Source organism: Ursus maritimus, unplaced genomic scaffold, assembly GCF_017311325.1.
Source record: "Ursus maritimus isolate PB19 unplaced genomic scaffold, ASM1731132v1 scaffold_8, whole genome shotgun sequence".
In the NCBI taxonomy this organism is placed as follows: Eukaryota; Metazoa; Chordata; class Mammalia; order Carnivora; family Ursidae; genus Ursus; species Ursus maritimus.
The window spans coordinates 40027844-40047627 of NW_024426996.1; the positions used below are offsets into that span (position 1 = coordinate 40027844).

The 19784-nt window shown below is 43.2% G+C and overlaps 1 protein-coding gene across 2 annotated transcripts; it reads right to left on the bottom strand.

The window, feature by feature from the left end:
• Nucleotides 1-1617: 1617 nt before the first annotated feature.
• Nucleotides 1618-18427, bottom strand: SRD5A3 (steroid 5 alpha-reductase 3). Of its 2 annotated transcripts, XR_005833479.1 has the most exons (6): nt 18120-18427; nt 11182-11324; nt 9127-9324; nt 5464-5598; nt 3524-4576; nt 1618-2845 (listed from the first exon to the last, which is right to left on the bottom strand). XR_005833479.1 is itself a non-coding variant. In XM_040625242.1 (5 exons), the coding sequence occupies exons 1-5, from the start codon at nt 18338-18340 to the stop codon at nt 4317-4319; spliced, it is 957 nt and encodes a 318-aa protein (XP_040481176.1). In that variant the 5' UTR covers nt 18341-18427; the 3' UTR covers nt 1618-4316. The 2 variants fall into 2 exon arrangements, 1 of the variants encoding a protein (XP_040481176.1); XM_040625242.1 differs by having other exon boundaries at nt 1618-4576.
• Nucleotides 18428-19784: the final 1357 nt, after the last annotated feature.

Here is a 19784-nt window from a genome sequence, read left to right on the forward strand (position 1 = left end):
AAAAAAGTATCCTTCAATAATAGAAGCGAGGGAAAGTAGCATACGGAGGAACAGATGTCTTAGGTGGGTGGAGGAGGTGGTGATAACTTGTGGGGGATTCTCTTCCAGTAGCTTCATTCTCCTGGGGACAGAGATGTAACATAGTCAGCAGAGTGGGAGAGTGAACGGACTAGAGAATTTTAGTATGATTGCAGCATGAAAGACCACTTGAGCGGTCATGAATTTGAAGTGGGCTGTCCATGGACTGTATTTCTCTAGCCACTGTTCAGTTGCATGGGCATACACACCACACACCCAGGCGAAGAGCTGACTCTAATCGGGGTTGTGGCTTTGCTAAATCAGTAGGAAGAGGCAATGGAAGAGGCAAGAGTTGAAGATACACATGAAGGAATGATGACAGTGATTTCTTGGAATTTAAGCAGGGTAAGGAGATTAGAGAAGACTTATGGGTGAAGGACAATAAAAATGCCATGAGAGCAATAGATTAGAGATCTCAATAGGGTGGCAAGACTGTTGGAGTTGCAGTTCTAGAACAATGAGCTGGAAAGACAGGAGTCGGTAGTCAGAAAGTAAGCAAAATATTTTCTCTATTTGGGGCTGGAATTCTGGCGTCCAAACCGACATTCCACTGTTTGAGGGTCACTCACCTGTTGTCCATCAGATTCCCCTTTCTATAAGTGGAAGCACAGATGTTTTGCACGAACTGCTTAATTCCACCTTCTCCTAGTTTTATTCTTCTTTCTCAATGAGATGATTCCATGAAATCAAGTCCTGATTTTTCAAGAGTGAACAGAATCTGCAGAGATAGGCAGCGCAGTGAACCTGGTCTCTATGCTGTGGAACGTTGTGCGGTTGGAACACTGCACAAAGGACACCAGGCACAAAGGGTGAGCGGGGCTGAGATTCAGCCTGAGCTCTGCTCACTGAGTGGCAGTCCCATCACCAGCGGCCTTCTGTGCCCACAAAGGTTCATGCTCTGCTATTATGGGGATGTTCTCAGTGATATCTTTTCTAATTCCCAGAAAGGTGTTGTATAGGCCAAGGAGCCCTGATAAAAACTGCACACATGCCACAAAGTTTTACCAGAGGGCTGGACTCAGGAGGCAAGTTTGTCTTTCTGCTGAGAAATCCCTTGTGTTCTTTTGTCCTCTACATGCTTCAAGAATTGAGAATCTTTTCCTTCCTTCGTTCCTTCTTTTCTTCCTCCCTCCCTTCCTCTTTCCCTTCTTTCTTTCTTTCCTTCTTTCTTTCTTTCACAGAGAGAGAGCACACCCACAAGCACAGGGGAGGAGCAGAGGCAGAGGGAGAAGCAGACTCCCCACTGAGCATGCAGCCTGATGTGGGGCTCGATCCCTGGACCCTGGGATCATGACCTGAGCTGAAGGCAAATGCTCAACCGATTGAGCCATCCAGGTGCCCTGAGAATCTTTTTCAAGGAAGAGACTCAAACTAAACTTTCTCAATTATGTGCATACAGTAGCTCTTTATCATTCAGTTTTTACTTGGATAATTAAATGTTGCTTTCCCTAAAATCAATACCTGGCTTTCTAGGTCACTGGTATTTGAGAAACATGATGAAGTATGTGTAGCATGAATTATTTGTGGATCACTGCCAGCTCCCCTGTTTCTGTCCATTTATTAGAAAAATCTTAGAAGGTTAGACTAATACATGTAATTTATAAAACCAATTAAATGACTTTTTTCCCCTGATAAGCAACATGAAAGAGTGGGCAGAAATTACTTTAGACAGGTGTAAAAAACTTCTACTTGCCCATTTACTATTTGAAGATCTTTTTTAAAACATTGGTTCACTTTTAAAACAATGGTTCACAACATTGGTACATTACTTATCAATGTCCTGGCATTCTCAGGTAGCTATACAAAAATTTAGTCTCCTTAAACTATTAAGTGTCATGTAAAAATATCTGAAAAGGCCCCCTCTTTTTTGGTAGGAATTCTAGCAATAATCACTCATTATATTAAAAACATAACATAGGACACGGCTCTGTGGAGACAAAATGATCCATACTCACTAACAGCAAATGTTAGTATAGGGGGTGAGCTACAACTTGGAGACTTAACAAAAACAAAGGCTATTTTCAGCACACTTTTACAGCCGGTAGTTAGTCCAGGGAATGCTGTTGGGAGGTAGTCGGGTGCCGTTTCTCCTTAGTAGCAACAGAATGACAGGTTGAGGCTATGCGACTAGGGTGGCAGGAGGATCAAGAGCCTCCACCCCCAACCTATTTCTGGCTTCTGCACGGGACGGGTTTGCCCCCTCTCTGCTTGGGCGCACAGAGCATTTCCACTACCATGCAGAGCAAAGCCGGTCGTGATCTCGCAAGCACAGCACAATTCTCAGCTATTCTCCAGATTTAAGCTCTCATCAAAGAGCACGCTATTTTGTTCTGAAACCCTTTGAGGACATCACTACTTCCTCTTTAGCCTTCACCTGGAAATGCAGTATTTGGGCAAGAAGGGAGACAGAAAGTAAAAGACATGGAAGTAAGTGTGAGGGATAGTAGGGGACAGTAGGGGGTGGCGGGCTTGAGATGAGGACACTGGAGACTGGGAATGCCTTCTAACAGCCCCTGATAGGGCTCTTCACAGGGGATATCATCATTTTACTTAAAAGAACAATGAAATTCCAGAACATCATTCGAATTCCTAGACTAACCTAGGTATGAAATGACTTGCTAAAGCAAAATACATTTTTCCCTCAAATAGTTTGCCATTAAAATTTATTAGTGCCATTTGTGTGGAAATTAAGACCAAACTGCAATATGCTTTCCATTTAAAGTGTGGAAAGTTTTGTTCCTGAGTCCGGGTCCTTAGGATGGTGCACCTAAATGATAAATGAAATAAGTATGTCATTTACTGTAATAGACTGAGCAACTCTGCCCTAGTCGCATAGCCTCAACCTGTCATTCTGTTGCTTCTAAGGGGAAATGACACCCGACTACCTCCCAACAACATTCCCTGGACTAACTAGATTGAAGTGGTATTTGATGGATGGGAAAGAAAATGCTACAGCAGAATTATTTTAAAAACCATAGAATGTGCTTTCATATGCCTATATTGAAAGTTTAGATTAAGAAGCAGCTCAGTCTAACAGCTTTGGGTTACTACTCCAGGGATGAGGGTGGGAGGAGGTTCTTAGACTGCATTTGATTATGCGGCTGATTAATAATGAGATTCTTTCTCCCATAGCAAGGTACCCATTAGTACAAAACTTTGGTAGCTAGACTATAATGTGACACCTGCACAAAAGCCATCAAGTTAATACCTCAGTCACTGATCCAGTAAACCTTACGCTGCACAATGTGCAGTTTTTACAGCGCTGCTTAGGCTGTAGTGGTACTTTTCTTCAAGTTCTTGTTTTCCTTTTAAACCATACATTTATTTCCCTTTGATTTAATCATGGGTATTTTCTTGAACGTAAACTGTTTTAGTGTAAAATTTATTCCTAAAAATCTTCAGATTCACTTTATTAAAATAGTTCAATAGTTAAACTCAGGCAAACCTTATTCCAGTGTGAGTCACTCCATATGAACGAGGGACAGCACTAGGCCATCTGCAGTGAAGGTCGGTCCATTCATGGAGGCTCTTTACACATAAATATAAAAATATTTTATTTTCAGATGCTTTCACTTTTAAGGTACTTCCTTGAAAGTCATGTCAAAAAAAGTATTAAATAAAAGAGGTTTCCTATGATTTGAGGGGGAGATGAGTGGAAACCACTCTTGCTGGTTACATAACTGGAAATCTTTGTGGCCGTATGTGAAAGCATAAACTATCGCCAACAAACTCATTTTCCCCTGACTCTGTTGGTGTGAAATTACATATTGTTATTTTAAAAGCTCTTCTGCTTTTATTGAAATGCAACAGTTACTGAGCACCTACTATATTGGTTACTATGTGGTCCAGCTCATTTGTCCCTGACAAAAAGCCACGGATGGTCTCCTCTCTTTCTCGGGGGATGTACGTGCATGTGTGAAGCCATTTGCATATTCTTGGTTAGTGTGCTTGTGGGGCAGCTTGGAGAAGTCTCATCTACTTGTTAGCAGTTGGTTGGTTTGATAAAGCGTTTCGGAAGGCAGACGCAGCACTCCCAGGCCTGCCAGAAGTATTTCTTCTTTGAAGATTCATTTTCTTGAGGGGTCTTGCTTTGCTAATTCAGTGAAGACTTTTGGGTGTAAAAACGGAACACAGGATTTCAAACAGTTCTGCAGAAACTGTGCTTTGGTCCCTAGACTTTGTTGTCCTGAGGAATTGAACCTGTCATCTGGTTTGCATGCTTCATGACTGAGGTTATCTTAAAACAGGAAAGGTAGGAAAGCTTTCCTATGCTTTGGATAGGAGACAAATTTGCTTTTGTAGAATTTGTGGCTGAGGAAAGCAGACAGGGCCTGGCTGAAGAAAACATACGTCACCACTAGCCACCAAGTTAAGTTATGGAATCCAAAGGTGACAGCCATGGAAACGTAGATCATCAGCTCTGCTAAGTAGTTTGGGGAAGAAACGTATTCAAACCAGTCTCCAAAAGGGATTCGGTGGTTACAGTGAATGACCACCCCTGAAACAGAAACAGAAGACTTCCTGAACAAATGAAGTTGTGGAAAGAGAGTTTACCACCTCAGGTCCCAAGTCATTTACAAAAACTCTTATTTAAAAAAGAGGCTTGCTGACCCATGTGCAAACCCACTTCCTGTCACACCTCCATTGCCAACCTACTATGTATTAAAAAGTTACATGCTTAGGTTACACTATCAGCTGAAAATAAGCACAGAGGAAAGCCTGTTTCTCCACCAGGCCTCCAAGCTAGTCATTAAGAGCTCAGACTGCAGAGTCAGACTGCTTGAGTTCAAATCCTGACTCTACCACTTGCATGCTGTGGAACTTTAGAGAAGTTGCTTCACATCTCTGTACCTTAGTTTCCACATTTGTAAAGGGATGATGAGACTGTCCCCACCTCAACTAAGCACTATGAGGCTATATGTAAAGCTCCAGGAACAGGGCCTGGCACAGAATAAGCACTTGATAAATGTTGAATAATATTATTCCATTTTTAATATTTAAAAAACCTAATAAAAACTGTACCTGTGATAAGTCAACACAAGCTAACTAAAAAGTCAAATTCGTTTTTGCTGTGGCTGGAATGACACTAACTCAGCATGGTAATATGAATGCTCACGTGCTGGTTAGGCACGTATCTGCCGTGCAGGCCCCCAGATGTGGGCACAGAATAGAATCACAGAGTGTCAGGGGCCGGGGAAATCTTTTAGCATATCGCTCTCATTTTACAAAGGGGAAGATCAAGACCCAGAGAGGTGTCTTGTCAAAAATAAGCATTTGATAGATGAATCAATTAATTTAGGGCCGGAGGGGAAAAAATAAAGGAACAAGGACAACTAATTTCCGAGGGTTAAAATCCACATGCAGTGGCTCTGAAAGACCTCTCACCTGCTTTATTTTTCCTGAGATTGCCGAGAATGACATGGCACTTGTACTGATGGACAGACGACCAGATAAACATCAGCATTCCGAGGATATGGAACCACCGAGCTTGCATCAAGAGATTTTTCCCTATCACATAGGCTACAGAAAAAAGAATTAGCTTATTAGCCAGCCTACAAAATTTCAGAGGCTCAGGGGATGATAGTTAGTAGACTTGTACAGTTAGCAGAACACAATTATCCACTTATTCTGTTCCTCATGACTAGAAAATTATCCTGACATAATTTACCAAGTCCAGAAGGGTGAGCACTGTCCGGTGTGTGAAGGCATATGCTACTCAGCTGAGGGCAGCTTCAGTGGCCCCTGACAGAGAGTGCCCCATAGACACATTCTGCTCCCTGCTCCCTCTTCAAATGCTTCAAGCACAGAGGTCGGCTCTGTCTCCTCCTCTTGTGATGTACTCTTATGCGGTGAGACTGCTTCGTGTTTATAATTCTCAGCCCAGTTTTATGTCTTCTTTCTTACAGTCTACTGTCAGGAAAACACTTCCTAAAGGAATCTCACCCTGAGCTGCCACCCTAAGCCATTCAGGGGAGACCCTGAATGCAGAATACTGACTTGACTGGCTCCAGCCGATGAAAAGCACTGGAAGTGAAGGCTCATGATGGAGCTTCTCAAAAGAGAAGAAATGTAAACTGCAAGATGAAAACACAAACAATATCCCTTTCTGATTAGAGAGAACCATGTTGGATTTCGTTCAGAAGTAGAAACACTCACAGTATCATCTTCCTCTTTCTTCTCTAGCTACCAAGAAGACAGGAAGAATGCAGGACTTCTGAGGACTGGCGTCAGAAAAGCAAATTAAGGACTTCCTTATGATCAGCAGGAAGCAGTCAGGCTAGGTAGGAACTTGACTGAAGAAACAAAGCTGTCCATTGACTGTGGACTGACTGTGGGGAAGAGCCTGAGGGTCTGGAACGAAGAGACAGCCCCTACAGAGTTGATTCAGGTATGAGAACCGAGAATCATGTGATTCCATAAAGGCACCTGGAGGTGGGACTCAGGTGATGAATGCTAATGACTAATGAGAGTCCACCGATGTCTACCTGTGTTAATTTCTTTTAAAAACTTGCCCTATATAAACAGTTCACTGTAGACTCTTAATGTTTCCTAGACTTCACCATTTAACGAACAAGTTACATTTTTAAAGGTTAAAGATAAACAAAATATGAAAAATAGCTTTAAATTGGAGGGCCCTAAGAGCAAGTCATTTTAGGATTAAAAACTGAAGCAAGTGTTTGAGAGTTCCCATCACTGCCAAGTCACCTACTCTGAATCAGAGAAAGTACCTATGAGGGAAAGATTCCTAAGAATAAGATGGAATTATAATACAGGAAAGGGGAGGCAAGTGGAGGCTGACAGTCCAATCTGCGTAGTGTTTAACTCTTTGTTTATCCATTAATTACTGATTGAGTGTCTACTGAGCCTGGCATCTTGCACAAGGGATAAAGCAGAGTAAGTAAGGCAAGATCTCAGTCCTCAGGAACCCACGTTCCAGTGGCAAGGGACAGACAGAAACAAGTAGGCAAATCGATAACCAAGACAAGCTCAGGTAGAGACAGCACTCTGGAGAAAATAAAATACAACAGTGTAATGGAGAGTGGCTGGAGGAAGACCCTCTAGACTTTGAAGACAAGGAGACGAGAAGGTCTGGGCAGCTTACAGACATTCTTTCTCTTCCTTTTCACAAGAACTCTCTGAAATCGGGATATGTCTCTGTTAGAGATGAAGGTTCTGAGGTTCAGGGTGGTTAAGTAAGCTGGAATTCAGACTCAGGCCCCCCTGACTGCCAAGCCCAGGCTATTCCTATCAGACCCCACAGCTGGCAAATGTCCCAATATGTTCTCTCTCAATGAACTCCTGAAACCAGTTCTCCCCATATTGTCCCAAATGCCTGCATACGACCTCATGAAAGACAAGTCGGTGCTTCAGAAAGGAGTGTCTAGAAAGCGATTTTGTTGGGTATCTCAGCTGCCTTTTCTTGACTGTTTCTATGGGAGGGAGAGCAGAAGCTGAGGTGGAGCTAGCAGACGAAGCTCTAGAAGAGATTATGTAATGCCAACAGAGGCCAACAGACTGAAAGCTAGCCGGTTAGCCGCATGCTTCAGAAAGCTCCTTTGGGTGGAAATCCTAGCACTGTTCACCACAAGTAAGAGTTCAAACCTTGATATCGGCTGCACATGAATGCCACAGCAGAGAGCTCAGGGGGGAAACACTGACTTGATTAAATTCAGTGGCATCAGATGGAGAGATGTTAGCTGAGTGGTTGGAGCCAATCAATAATTCAGGAATTAAGAGAGATCATTACTAAGTCGTACTCTAAAAGCATTCCACATATTGCATGGTGCACTAGGTGTTATACACAAATAATGAATCATGGAACACTACATTAGAAACTAAGGATATACTGTATGATGACTAACATAACATAATAAAAAATTATTAAAAAAATAATAAAAAATAAAAGCATTCCTCAAGCCATAGAGGCCTCGGGTTGTACTACAGCAACAGAGAGAGGACATTCGAGGGGCTATTCTGATGCTGAAAACAAACCTGAGGAGAAAGCTCACTCACTGAGTATTGGAAACATCTAGACTTTGGTCTCTATTTACACGGATGGCTAGGAAACATGAAGACTTGAACTTAGAGAAAACAGTCATGAATGGTCTGACCCACAGTGTCTGGGCGGATGGACACCAAAGGTCCAGGGTGAAGTTAGCCTCAGCACTAAAAACTAATGTCAGTCACCCCAAATGACTCGAGTTCTGTATAATAAGCATGCATTGTTTTTACAAAAATGATAGTCCTATATGTTAGATCTCCAGCCTTCCCCCCCCCCCCAACACACTTCATTTCCTCCTCATAAACAAAGGTCAAGATTTTGCTTCCCTCTTCCTGGCTAGTGGGAGCTCAAAAATGTTCAGACACAATTCTGACTCATCACAGTACTCTTTTGTCCTCTCCCCTCAGGCTGCCTCCCTTGAAGAAAAGCTTTGTTATAATCGGAATCATCCTAAGAAATAATGACCACAAAATGGCTCTCTACTCCCTCTTCAAATCACAACTGTTCACCACTGGCCTAGGTCACCCCTTCCTCCTCCGGTTTTCTGAGATTTAATCCTGCACCAACCTTCCCCTTCCACACACGCACCCCAGGAAGACTGAACCTTCGGTGGAGCAACTTTCTTTGCTGATCTTTTCTCCTGTTCCTGGGTGTCCCCTGCTTCCTGCGCTACTCTTGACCATACTCCCTCTTTCTTTCCAGAGTAACGCCGCTTGAGTTCACAGACTTCAATCCCACCAAGGCAGACCCACATCCCAATTCTTTGCCCTTCCACCAAGCCTCCTGAACATCTGGTACTTTACTATCTTTACCATGGGCATGAGTGCTTATGTTGGTATCTTTCAGGCTTTAGCAATTTTGTAATAGTTGGTGTATACACTCTTGAGCATGTTGACTTTTTCTAAGGGCTAGCAGAGTTCAAACTCTTCAAATGCAAAGTGGGTTGGACTGGTCTACTTTCAAACTTCTGTCATGCTGGACTGCTTTGCCTGAAGAGCCCCTCATGTGCCCAGTGACTCAGCTAATAGACCCCAGGGATGACTCACCATTCCTGCCGTCCATTGGCACTTGACTCAGCACAGTTAGGCCGGTGAGGACATAGTAGACAAGTCCAAAACAGTACTGCACGATATGAATCACAGTATTGGAGAAGACACTGACATAGAAGCATTCGAAGAGCCTTCGCAAGCTGTGTAGCCACAGAAATACTAATACCAAGAATGCGGACAGCGCCAGCTCACCCCCTGTAATTCAAAATGCAACGTTAGCATCTCTCTTCCCAGCACTAATACAAAGTTAGATTTTTTCCCTGCTGTTCAACAGAGTATTGAATTTAAGACTAGAACTAGGAGAGGGCCCTAAAAATCATCTAGCCTACAAGTTGTTTTTTTTTTTTTTTTTTTTAGTCATGAGGAAGTGGGCCAAGTGAAATTAAGGAATTTGGCCAGTGACAAACTCAGGTCTCTGGACTCTCCTCCGTCATGTGAAAGCCTTCTGGTTACATGTATGTCACTGTGAAGGAGGCTGTGCACTCAGAACCTGTCTGTGGATCTCCACTTCCTGGCACTAGCAGCCAGCTGAAGATGGTCAGGAAGAATGCCCGGATGACCTCTAACAACCCACCCCCCCGCCCCGGTGGGATCCCTGGGTCAGAGGAGATGAGACACAGGCACCCGGACAGGCAGAAAAGGGGACAGGAACAGAAACAGAGGGAACTACGCATTTCTTTCCATATTAAAAAAACAACAACAACAAAAAGAGAATTACACTTTCAGGGGACTGTGAGCCTTGAGATCTATCTTCCTACCTGCCTCTCATCCCTCTGCCAAAAGAATTCGGAAGAAATGCTGGTTTTTAAAATGACATAACACCTAGATGTTTTTTAAATGAGTGTCACATGTACACACACACAGATACATACACACACATAAGAACATAATAAGGATACAGTTTAACAAATTTTTACAAACTAAACCAACCTATTCTACCCATATACCCAGCACCCAGATCAAAAAACAGAACACAACCAGCACTCCCTTGTCTCCCCTCCAGGCACTGCCTCCCCCCACAAGGGTAAGAACTATCCAGACTTCTATCAGTACAGAATAGCTTTGACGGTTTTTCTATTTTAAATACGGTAAATCCTAGTTTTAATTCTTTAGGAATAGGTTAAAGCAAATAAACAAATAAAACTCACAACCAACCTTCCAAATTCCAGAACCCCAGCTAGCCCCACAGTAAACAAAGGGAGAGATGAAGTTTTAATGGGTGAAGTGGGATCTGCTGCGGTCTCCACCCCTCCCAAATAGGATCTGCAGAGTCTTCCCTCTGGCTGTCATCTTTTGTAACAAGTTCCTCTGGTTATACAGAAAAGGATTGTTCCCAGGGAGCCAGTGGTTTGGCTGCTGGAACAAAGGACAGAGAGAGCACGAGTAAATTTGTTTCTAATTCTGCCCTCACCCTCTCCCTGACACTGAGGCCACCTTATGGTTTTCACCTTCAACTCCTGGTTTTTAAAATTGTTCCACGTATCCTTTATCCAAGGTATAGTGAGGTGAATTTAAAGGCTATTTTATAAACCTCTAGTCAACAACTCTTTAGGGTCAATTTTATTACCTGACTAAAGCTTACAGTATAACAAAAACATCTTTAACTGGTGATCAAAAAGTAATTTTCTATTATGTGTCTGGGGTTCTGAGACATGACTTCGGTTCAACTACAGAAATGACAAATGTTTCAAGGCAAACCTGATGCATCCTAAGAGCTTTTCCACTGAAGTGTAAAGACTTCTGTATAAATTTATCGATAGTACTAAAAATATCAGAGGGGGAACAGCCAGTCCTGTACACAGCCTAGCACTTGCTGGGAAGGCAGGGACGAAGAGCTCACTCTCGGTCTGCTGTAATCTCAGTGAAGGACATGGAGACATCCCGTGGCCACCAGGCTAGGAACCATGCAGAACTCTTTTTTTGCCCTCACCCTCCACTTCCTAGGCCCACAGAGGAGCCTCGGGGTGGCTGCGAAATACCAGGAACAGCTCACTGCAGGCAGGAAAGGCGGGAACAGGATGAAACGGTTGTAACTAACCAGCAGAGTCGTACCTTGGAACTGGGAAGCCCCGAGAATTCTGAGCAGACCATGAAGCCAGATTGGAAAAGGCACTCCCAGGAACAGAGACTGAGTAAGGTGCCAAAGCAGGAAGCCATTCCACAGCACTGAGATGATGTAGAAGTGAGAAAAATACCTGCAAGGTTAAACGAGTTAGGCAATCATCAGAGGAGGTCCACTTTGAAGCATTAGGCAGGAAGACTATTTTTAGGCTCTGGAGCCTCTTTCCCCCTTTCCCAAAGTACAGTTTTTTGTTTTTGTTTTTTAATAGAACCCGAATCCTGCAGGCATTCAGACTTTTAAAATTTCCTTTCAAATGATGGGACTGGTTAACTCAGGAAAAACAGGCCTCCTGAGGTTAACGAGAACATGATTGACCTTGTTAAACCTGGAAAGAGGGTCAATTAGCAATCTCTCTTATCTCTGGGTAACAGGATTGGCTCAAGTTCCAAAGGGGGGCACCAGACCCTGGCATAGAGAACCTAGATTGTGCCAACAGAAGCCAAATGTGTGAAAGATTTCTAAATCCTGAGCCATGTTGCTGCAATAGCCATACAACTGTTGCACAAGATTTGCAAAACCACAAGCTCTCAGTGCTTCCAGAAACCTTAAAGGTCTTCTGATTCAATGTTTTCCTAAATTGTGTTGACCTAAATTACTTTTATAATAACACGACAAATATTAACTCATAAAACAAGGGATCCCTCCTGATGGTTAAAGCTCTCATTAAGTTCAGTGCGTATTTTGCAATCAGCACAGCTATAAATGAAATACAAATAAGACCAGAGCCAATGGACATTGAAATTAGCAAGGATACTTTAATGTGAAAGAGGATGCTGGCTTACTGAAATGAAATCACCTACTATGGCACAAAGGCCTAACACAGGTTCTTTTGAGGTCCCTTTACCTAACCTTCTATTTTTCTTTATTTAAATCAATTTAAAAAAAATCTTTGACTCTGCAGGGGGTCCTCCCTGGTCTTCAACACATCACTTTGTATTAAGCCTCCTCCCCATAGCAATAAAGTACATTGAACTCAGGGATTCTTCTCCTAGATGATCCAGAATATGTTTGTACCAGAATTTATAGCTCCCCCCAAGACCATGCCCACAACCCCGTCTGACAAATACTGATCTAATCTGATCATTCCAAAGCAACCCTCTTAATTCTCCCAACTACTGTTAAAAATTCTATCACTGGATCTGCCCTTGCTGATCTAGGCTGTTGTTTCTGATTCCGATCTTCTCTGGGCTCCAGAGCTTCGTTTCCTCAAAAGTTCACCCGTGTAACTTCCAATACCCCCTCCCCCACCTGGCCACTGGTTTTTGGTTGCCTTCCAGGGTCTTTCTTAAAGCACACTTCCTAAAACTGAGCCCAGGTATGGTCTGAGCTGTAGGAGTGGAGCAGAATGTCAGCAGCACCCTGCCCTGAAGGCTTCCATGCAAAGGGGAGGTGCTGACTTTTGAAAAGCATCTTCTGGGCCAGCCACTATACCTACTTCATTTCTTCAAAAATATTTATTGAGAACGTAGAATATGCCGGGCAATGTTCTAGGATCTGGGAACTCAGCAGGGAGCAAACAGACCAGGTCTCCGCCTTGATGTTTACCTTTCAGCATATGGTCAACAAATGAACCTATAGATATCTAGCATAATATTGGGTTAGGGGCCAGAAAGGGTGCAGAAGGGAGGCCATTCTGGATGGGTGGTCAGGATGGTCTCTCTGGAAGTGATATTTGGCTAGAATGAAAAACCCCAGCGAACTTCTAGGGTTAAGAATTTTCTAGGCAGAGGAAATGACAACCACAAAGGCTCTGAGGAACAATAAAGGACACTTGTGTGGAGAAGCAGATGCTATAGGGTCTTAGAAGGACACCAGCTTTTATTCAGTGTGATGGGGAGCCATTTGTGCAGAGCGACTTAAATAAGTTATGTTTTAAAATCCTTCTGGCTGATAGAAAAGTTCTGGAAATTGATAGTGCTGATGGCTGCACAACAATGTGAATGTATTCAAAACCAATGAACTCCACACCTGAAAAGGGTTAAAATGTTAAGTGTTATGTATAGTTTAACACACACACACACACACACACACACACACACACACATTGCTTATTCATTTCACTCTTTTTAAAGTTAAAAAGAAATCCCTCTGGTAAGTAGGAAGAAACAATCCTGTAAAGTTGATTTGGCTATCTTCATGTGGCAGATGAGAAAATGAAAGGTCAGATGTTAAGTTACACAGCCAAGGTCACACAGTAAGTGGCAGCATTTAGCTCCAGACTCAGCCTAGATGACTCTAAAGTTAAAAATCACACTTTTCTTTTTTTTTTTTAAAGTAGGCTCCACGCCCAACGTAGGGCTTGAACTCAACAACCCTGAGACCAAGACCCAAGCTGAGAACAATATTCGGACACTTAACCAGCTGAGCCACCCAGATGCCCCTACACCGCTGCACTTGTAATTCATGCAACCTACACCCGCCTGAACCTGAACTTTTCTATTACATGTGCCAATTTATACCAAGCTTGAAGTCAACCAATCACTCCAATGGGTTTGGTATAACCTGCTAAGCCACACTTACTATGCCCTACTGTGCCCTGATGTTGCTAATTCACAGGCAGACTGCTGTTCTTATTCCTACGTTTTATACATTCTATCTCTTGTTTTGCTTGCCTGATTTCCCTCTATGAGAAACACCTTCTACTCTATAAATCTCTTGCTTTTTACAAAGACCCAGCTTTAGCCTCAAACAACAGATCTAAGGACTCTACTTTTTGTTTTAGACATTCTCCCTCTTTTTCCTCCATTGGCACTTTGCTTAATTGTAGCACTATTTTCCAAGCCCGTGGGAAAACAGATAAGGAGACCCTTATGGTAACACAGGACTTGGCACCAAACAAGCACTCCTTTAATAAATATTTCAGTTTTAATTAGAAGCTAGGGACTGCTCTAGGGATACAGCAATAAAAACAACAGTTAATTCCGGCCCTCATGGCACTTACACTCACACACAAAAGTAAAATTTATAGCATGCCAGCAGGTGGTAATTGTCACTGAGAAAATGAAAGCCAGGAAGAAGGAATAACGGGGGATGGCTGAATTTTACTTTTAAACAGGGTGGATAGGCAATACCTCATTGAGTAGGTAATATCTGAGTAGAATTATAGGAAGTAAGAACAAAAACCATGTATGTGGCTACGTGGGGGAAGAGCTTTTAGGTAGAGGGAATAGGTATTGCAAAGGCCCTGAGGTAGGAAAAAAGAGTAGCAGAAAGGACTACAAAACTGGATTGGCACCCACATGGGGGGCTAACTATAGGACACAAAGTCAGTGAGGTGGTGGGAACAAAACTATATAGGGTCTTGGGCTCTTCCTGTGAGTGAGCTGGAAGCCACTGGATACTTTTGAGCCAGGAGGCAAGATCTAATAATACATATTTGCTGATGGCTGGAACTGATCCAAGGCCCCATTAGGGGAGTAATGTTTACTGAGTTCTGACTAGGTGCCTAGCCTGTGCTAAGTGCTTTAATGTCATCACCACCTATATGACAGGGGAGTATTACTATATGAGCACTCTAATCCATACCACTGCCTTTTGCCTGGACCATTATAATAGCCTCTTATTAGGTCTTCTCCACACAATGGCTAGTCATCCCTTCAAAACATGAATCACATCATGCCATGCCTTCTTCCCTATCCTAAAGCCATCAAAGGCTTTCCATACACTCAGAATAAAATCTCATCTCCACCATGGCCCTGGTGAGCCAACCCTGCCTCCCCCAGTGAGCTCATCTCCTGCCCCACCCCTCCCTGACCATCCTCTCCAGTGTTGTCACTGTCATGGCCATCCCATTTTGCTCATGATCAAGTAATCCTGCTGGATTTCCTCTGAAGCACTTATTACCATCCAAAATTATCTTGTTTTGTAAGATTTGTTTACATATTTACTGCCTGTCTTATAAGAACGAAAGCTCTTGGCACATAAGTACTCTATAAACACTGGTTCCGCAGTTAATCAACAAACCAACTAAACCTAAACCCTCTTTTTCTTAAATTCATTCAAAACATAGTGATCAAGGACCTTATTATTTGTCAGGTACTGAACCAGGGATATGGTAACAAACAAGACAAATGTAAACTTATGGCCAGTTTATAGTCTAGAGCAGGGGTTCTTAACATTTTTCTTCCACGGACTCCACTGGCAGTCCGGTGAAGGCTACTGGACACTTCTCAAAATGTTACTTCAATTATAAAACACATAGGGATTACCAAGGAAACCAATTATATTGAAATACAGGTACCACAACTACTAAAAAAAGAAATTTGTGATATAGTAATACAAGTGCTTAAATACTGTATCAAATAACAAGACCTAGGGATTTATTCTTGTGGTGATGAAAATGTTTTGATGTCTTTTCAATATTTTCAAAGTGATATTAAAAAAACCTGTCACAATATTGCAAGTACTGCTAATTCTACTGTGGTTTATTGATTACATTTATCACTAAGGAAATGCTGAATTTTGGCTAGAGGTTAGTGAAATAAAGACATAATTTTTTCTAATCCAGGTTTGCACTGAATTCTGTCCATAGGTCCCTCAGACCTCTGGATAGGACTGCTGAACCCCTGGAGAAAAGTCTGGATGGCTCTTTGCCTCCAGAGCTCAATTCAACTGTAATGCTTTGATACCATTTTGAAATTTAGAAGCAGAAGTACTTCCACACACATTACACAAGTCAAGATCATTGTGACTCATGTTGGACATCGCCTATTTATTCAGATTTTCTGGGAAATCAATAATCTATGAATCAAAAGGAAAACAAGAAAACCATCATCACCTTAATTTAGGAAAAAACCCTACCCAACAGCGGTAATGGAACTGAACATGCCATGAACTGATTTAAGGTTTTATTCTTGCCTCCTTAGGAAAAAATAACCCCAAACAAAATTACCTAAGCACCATTTTAGATGCAGAAATGTGATTTGCAGCTGCCTCTAAGTGTAAAAATTACAGGCTTATTTTTGCTTTTAAGAGTACGATTGAATTTTCTGCAAGGAAAAGTATTTAAATATAGTATCTAGGCATATTTGTCTTTATTTCTTGGCGTGGACTTGCTCTATCTTCTTTCAATACTAAAATAAATGGTTTAAATTTAGAAAAAAAAAACAAAACAAAACATCACTTGGACATCATGGGAGGTTCTACTTTAGAATTCTTGAAGACAAAGGTGTAAATTATGGGAGAAATTACAACAAGCCCAAAGAGTAGTAAGGAATAAAGGAAAGGTACCAAGTCTGTTTCTTAGCTGTCATATAATCATCTGCTTGAGCACTAACAGCTGGGGAATGTGTCCTTTAATCTAGGGACACCAATACCTTTTTCAGAATTCAGAAAACAAATTGTTAGAATTCACACTAAGAAATATTTTTTCTTTACTTTATAACATTAAAAAATGGTAATCTGGGAATGCCATTGCTATAAAGCAGAAAAGGATGCACTGTAATCAAACTTAATTAAAAATAGGATGATGGGGGCGCCTGGATGGCTCAGTCGTTAAGCGTCTGCCTTTGGCTCAGGGCGTGATCCTGGTGTTCTGAGATCGAGCCCCACATCAGGCTCCTCTACTGGGAGCCTGCTTCTTCCTCTCCCACTCCTTATGCTTGTGTTCCCTCTCTCGCAGGCTGTCTCTCTGTCAAATAAATAAATAAAATCTTAAAAAAAATAAGTAAAAAAATAAAAATAGGATGATGGATAATTTTTACTTAAAAAGAGCTTCTAATATATAGGGGGTTTGACTAATTTGTCCTCAATACTTCTGTCTCTTCTCAGGGCCTCATTCCCTTTCCTCTTTCTGTGAATGACCTAGTTCTTCCTTCTCAGTGTTAACACCTGATGAATCTTTCTCCAACAGACAAAAGTGGGGGCGGGGTGTTACCCAGTTTCAGAAGCCAAGTTACTCTCAACTGCCTTCTTGTCTGTGGACCTGGGACACTCTCTCAGAGAGGTTCAAGCGATAACCCTGGTGTTTTAATACATTGAAACCTTACCACGTTCCTCCAGATTCCTTCCTAAATATCAACTTTAGATGCACCTTAAGGACAGAAAAGCCACAGCTATTTCCCTACCGTCTAGAAGTGTTTGGCTGACTCTTCCAAGCTATGTTCTGAATTCAAAGTAAAAAAGCAAACAAAAAACCTCCAAACAAAAGCAAACTATAACAAGTCTTTACCCATTTCTGAAAGACTCCTACTTAAGCCCTAACAATGTCATCTTTCATTGAACTTGGTTATGAAATCTGTTGAAAGTCAAAGCTTCGGGGTCGGGCTTGCCAAAAATGTGCACTCTTGGGCCACTTTCTCCAGGGGCACCCGCCAAGGTGTTAGTTAGGACGGTCGGTGCGGCGGAAGGAGGTGGCGCCCGCGTGGTGACGAGCGGCTAGCCCCTCATCGGGACTTCGAGGGTCAGAGAGACTAATTGGGGAAACAGAGGAGCGAAGCGCCGGCCTGCCTTCACGTCTACAAGTGAGTGACCTCAGATTATGAGCCCTAGAGTGCAGGGGTGGCGAAAAAGAATTTGGGGCCAAAAGGCTTTAACCTGCCACCTGGTGACCAGGCCTACATTCGGAAGCGCTGCCATTTCCCCCAAGGAAAGACTCAGTGCGGGCCACAAGTTCACGTTCACCCGCGGCTCAGCATCCTCAGTGTCCGCAGGCCCTCGGGGCATTCCGCCCTCTGGGCCACGACGCGGACGCGGCAGAACCCTGCGGCCCAGCCGAGGCAGCGGCGCACCCGGAGACCCGTCAGGGTCGCCCGGGTCCGGGCCGCGCCGGCCCCGCGCCCGCCTCTGCTGCCCCCTGCCGGCTGCCCGAATCGGGCGCTCCGGGCTCTCCGCGCCTCGGCTTCCCGGGCTCGAGCCGGGGCGCGGTTACCTCTTGGGGACATCAAAGACCCGGCAGACTGCCGGGCGCGACTGCCCCTCACGCTTGGTTTTCCCATAGCGGATCAGGTCCTGGAAAAGCGCGCAGCCCGGGAGCAGGCCAGGCGGCACTAGCTGCAGCAGCAGGGTCAGCAGGAAGGCGGCGGTCAGCGTGAGCCACAGAGCGCGCAGCGGGTTCAGCGCCCACAGCTGGGCCCCAGCCCAGGGAGCCATAGCCAACGCGCCAGGCTTCCGCGCCCCACGGCCCGAAACACCCGCCCTCACTACAGCGGCCGCTCGCGCGCCGCACGCTTGGCTCAGCTGGGCGGGGCGTCGGTGACGCAGTGCGGAACGGGAACGTGCGCGGCCCCGCCCAGAACCCGCCTCGGGGGCGGGGTCACGCTGACGCTCCTTGGTCGTCTTCAGTCCCTAATGTGACTCAGGGACCTGCAGGCGGAACCCCAGAGTATGATTCATCAATATGATTCGAAGAACTGCAAGCCTGAGTGCTGCATTATTTTCAATGGAAAAATGGAAACAACCCTGAATGGTTCACTTTAAGGTACTTAGTTAAATTATGTTACAATAACACGTTGTGATATGCAGACAACATGGTAATGATGAAGACTGTAGAAACACGGAACGCCGTTTATGATAGCTGAAGCAGTAGGTTAAGTGAAAATCAGTTGACTATAAAATTCATAGCTGTCATTGCAAACAACCATACTAATACAAATACATGTAAATATTGATGAAGAAGGCAGGTCATACACAAAAATGAGTAGTTGCATTAGAATGTTGGGAATATGTATAATTTAAACCTGTGAAATAGAAAATCATCAAGGCAATTGCATAAAACCCAAAAGTGAAAGTGGTAAAGATCGTATTTGAAAAACAGCATTCCTTTCCTTAGGGTTCTACTCCTTAGAGGCAGTTTTTAACTCTATGTAATAACAATGCTATTGACTCATCAATTTTAAACTTTTAAAATTTGGATTTAATAAATTTAAATCAATAAGTTCAATCACTTTAAATACTGATTTTCAGTTACAATAAATGAAAATTTAACTCTTTTAGATAATTTTTTAAAAACCTTTAAAATGTCAATTCCAAAAAATACTGTATGCCTATTACATGACAAGCACCATTCCGGACAGTGAGGACAGAGAAGTTTACAGGACAATGTCACTGCGTTTTTGGAGCTTACATTCTGTGATTTGAGTGTCAGGTGAGAGGTGAGAAGGGGAGAAGCAGTTGGCTTATCACTTTTACCACAACGAGATACCCTACATGTGTGTTGAATAAACATCAAGCAACTGGGTGGGTAGGTTAATGTGACTTTGACAATCCAAAGGATTATTAGAGTTTTGCTTCTTTGTGCAAGAATACTTAAGGCTTTACCAGTACCCTGAGAGCCATGTGATAAAGGATCATCTAATTGACCTTCTAGCTGGGACAATGAGGCCTTTTTGTATGACTCAGGATCTCTTCAGCAGGAGTCACCCCTTCATTTTTCTTCATTGTTTTTAGGTCAACACCACAGAAGTGCAGCTGGTCTTTCTAGGACATCTTTCCAGACTACTTCCGGGACCAAGTTTCCTGGGTGAGTGAGATTCTCTTTTAATTATTTGACTTGGGAAAGATTGCAAAACAAGATAGGTGTGTGTGTGTGAGAGAG

What these genes read in the sequence shown, in the direction of transcription:
- SRD5A3 (XM_040625242.1), bottom strand. Translation starts at nt 18,340, where the DNA reads ATGGCTCCCTGGGCTGGGGCCCAGCTGTGGGCGCTGAACCCGCTGCGC. An exon ending in CGGGGCTTCCCAGTTCCAAG is followed by an intron (nt 9,325 to 11,181) that starts GTACGACTCTGC and finishes TTTGAATTACAG; the next exon opens with GGGGTGAGCTGGCGCTGTCC. An exon ending in GCCAATGGACGGCAGGAATG is followed by an intron (nt 5,599 to 9,126) that starts GTGAGTCATCCC and finishes TTTTTTCTGTAG; the next exon opens with CCTATGTGATAGGGAAAAAT.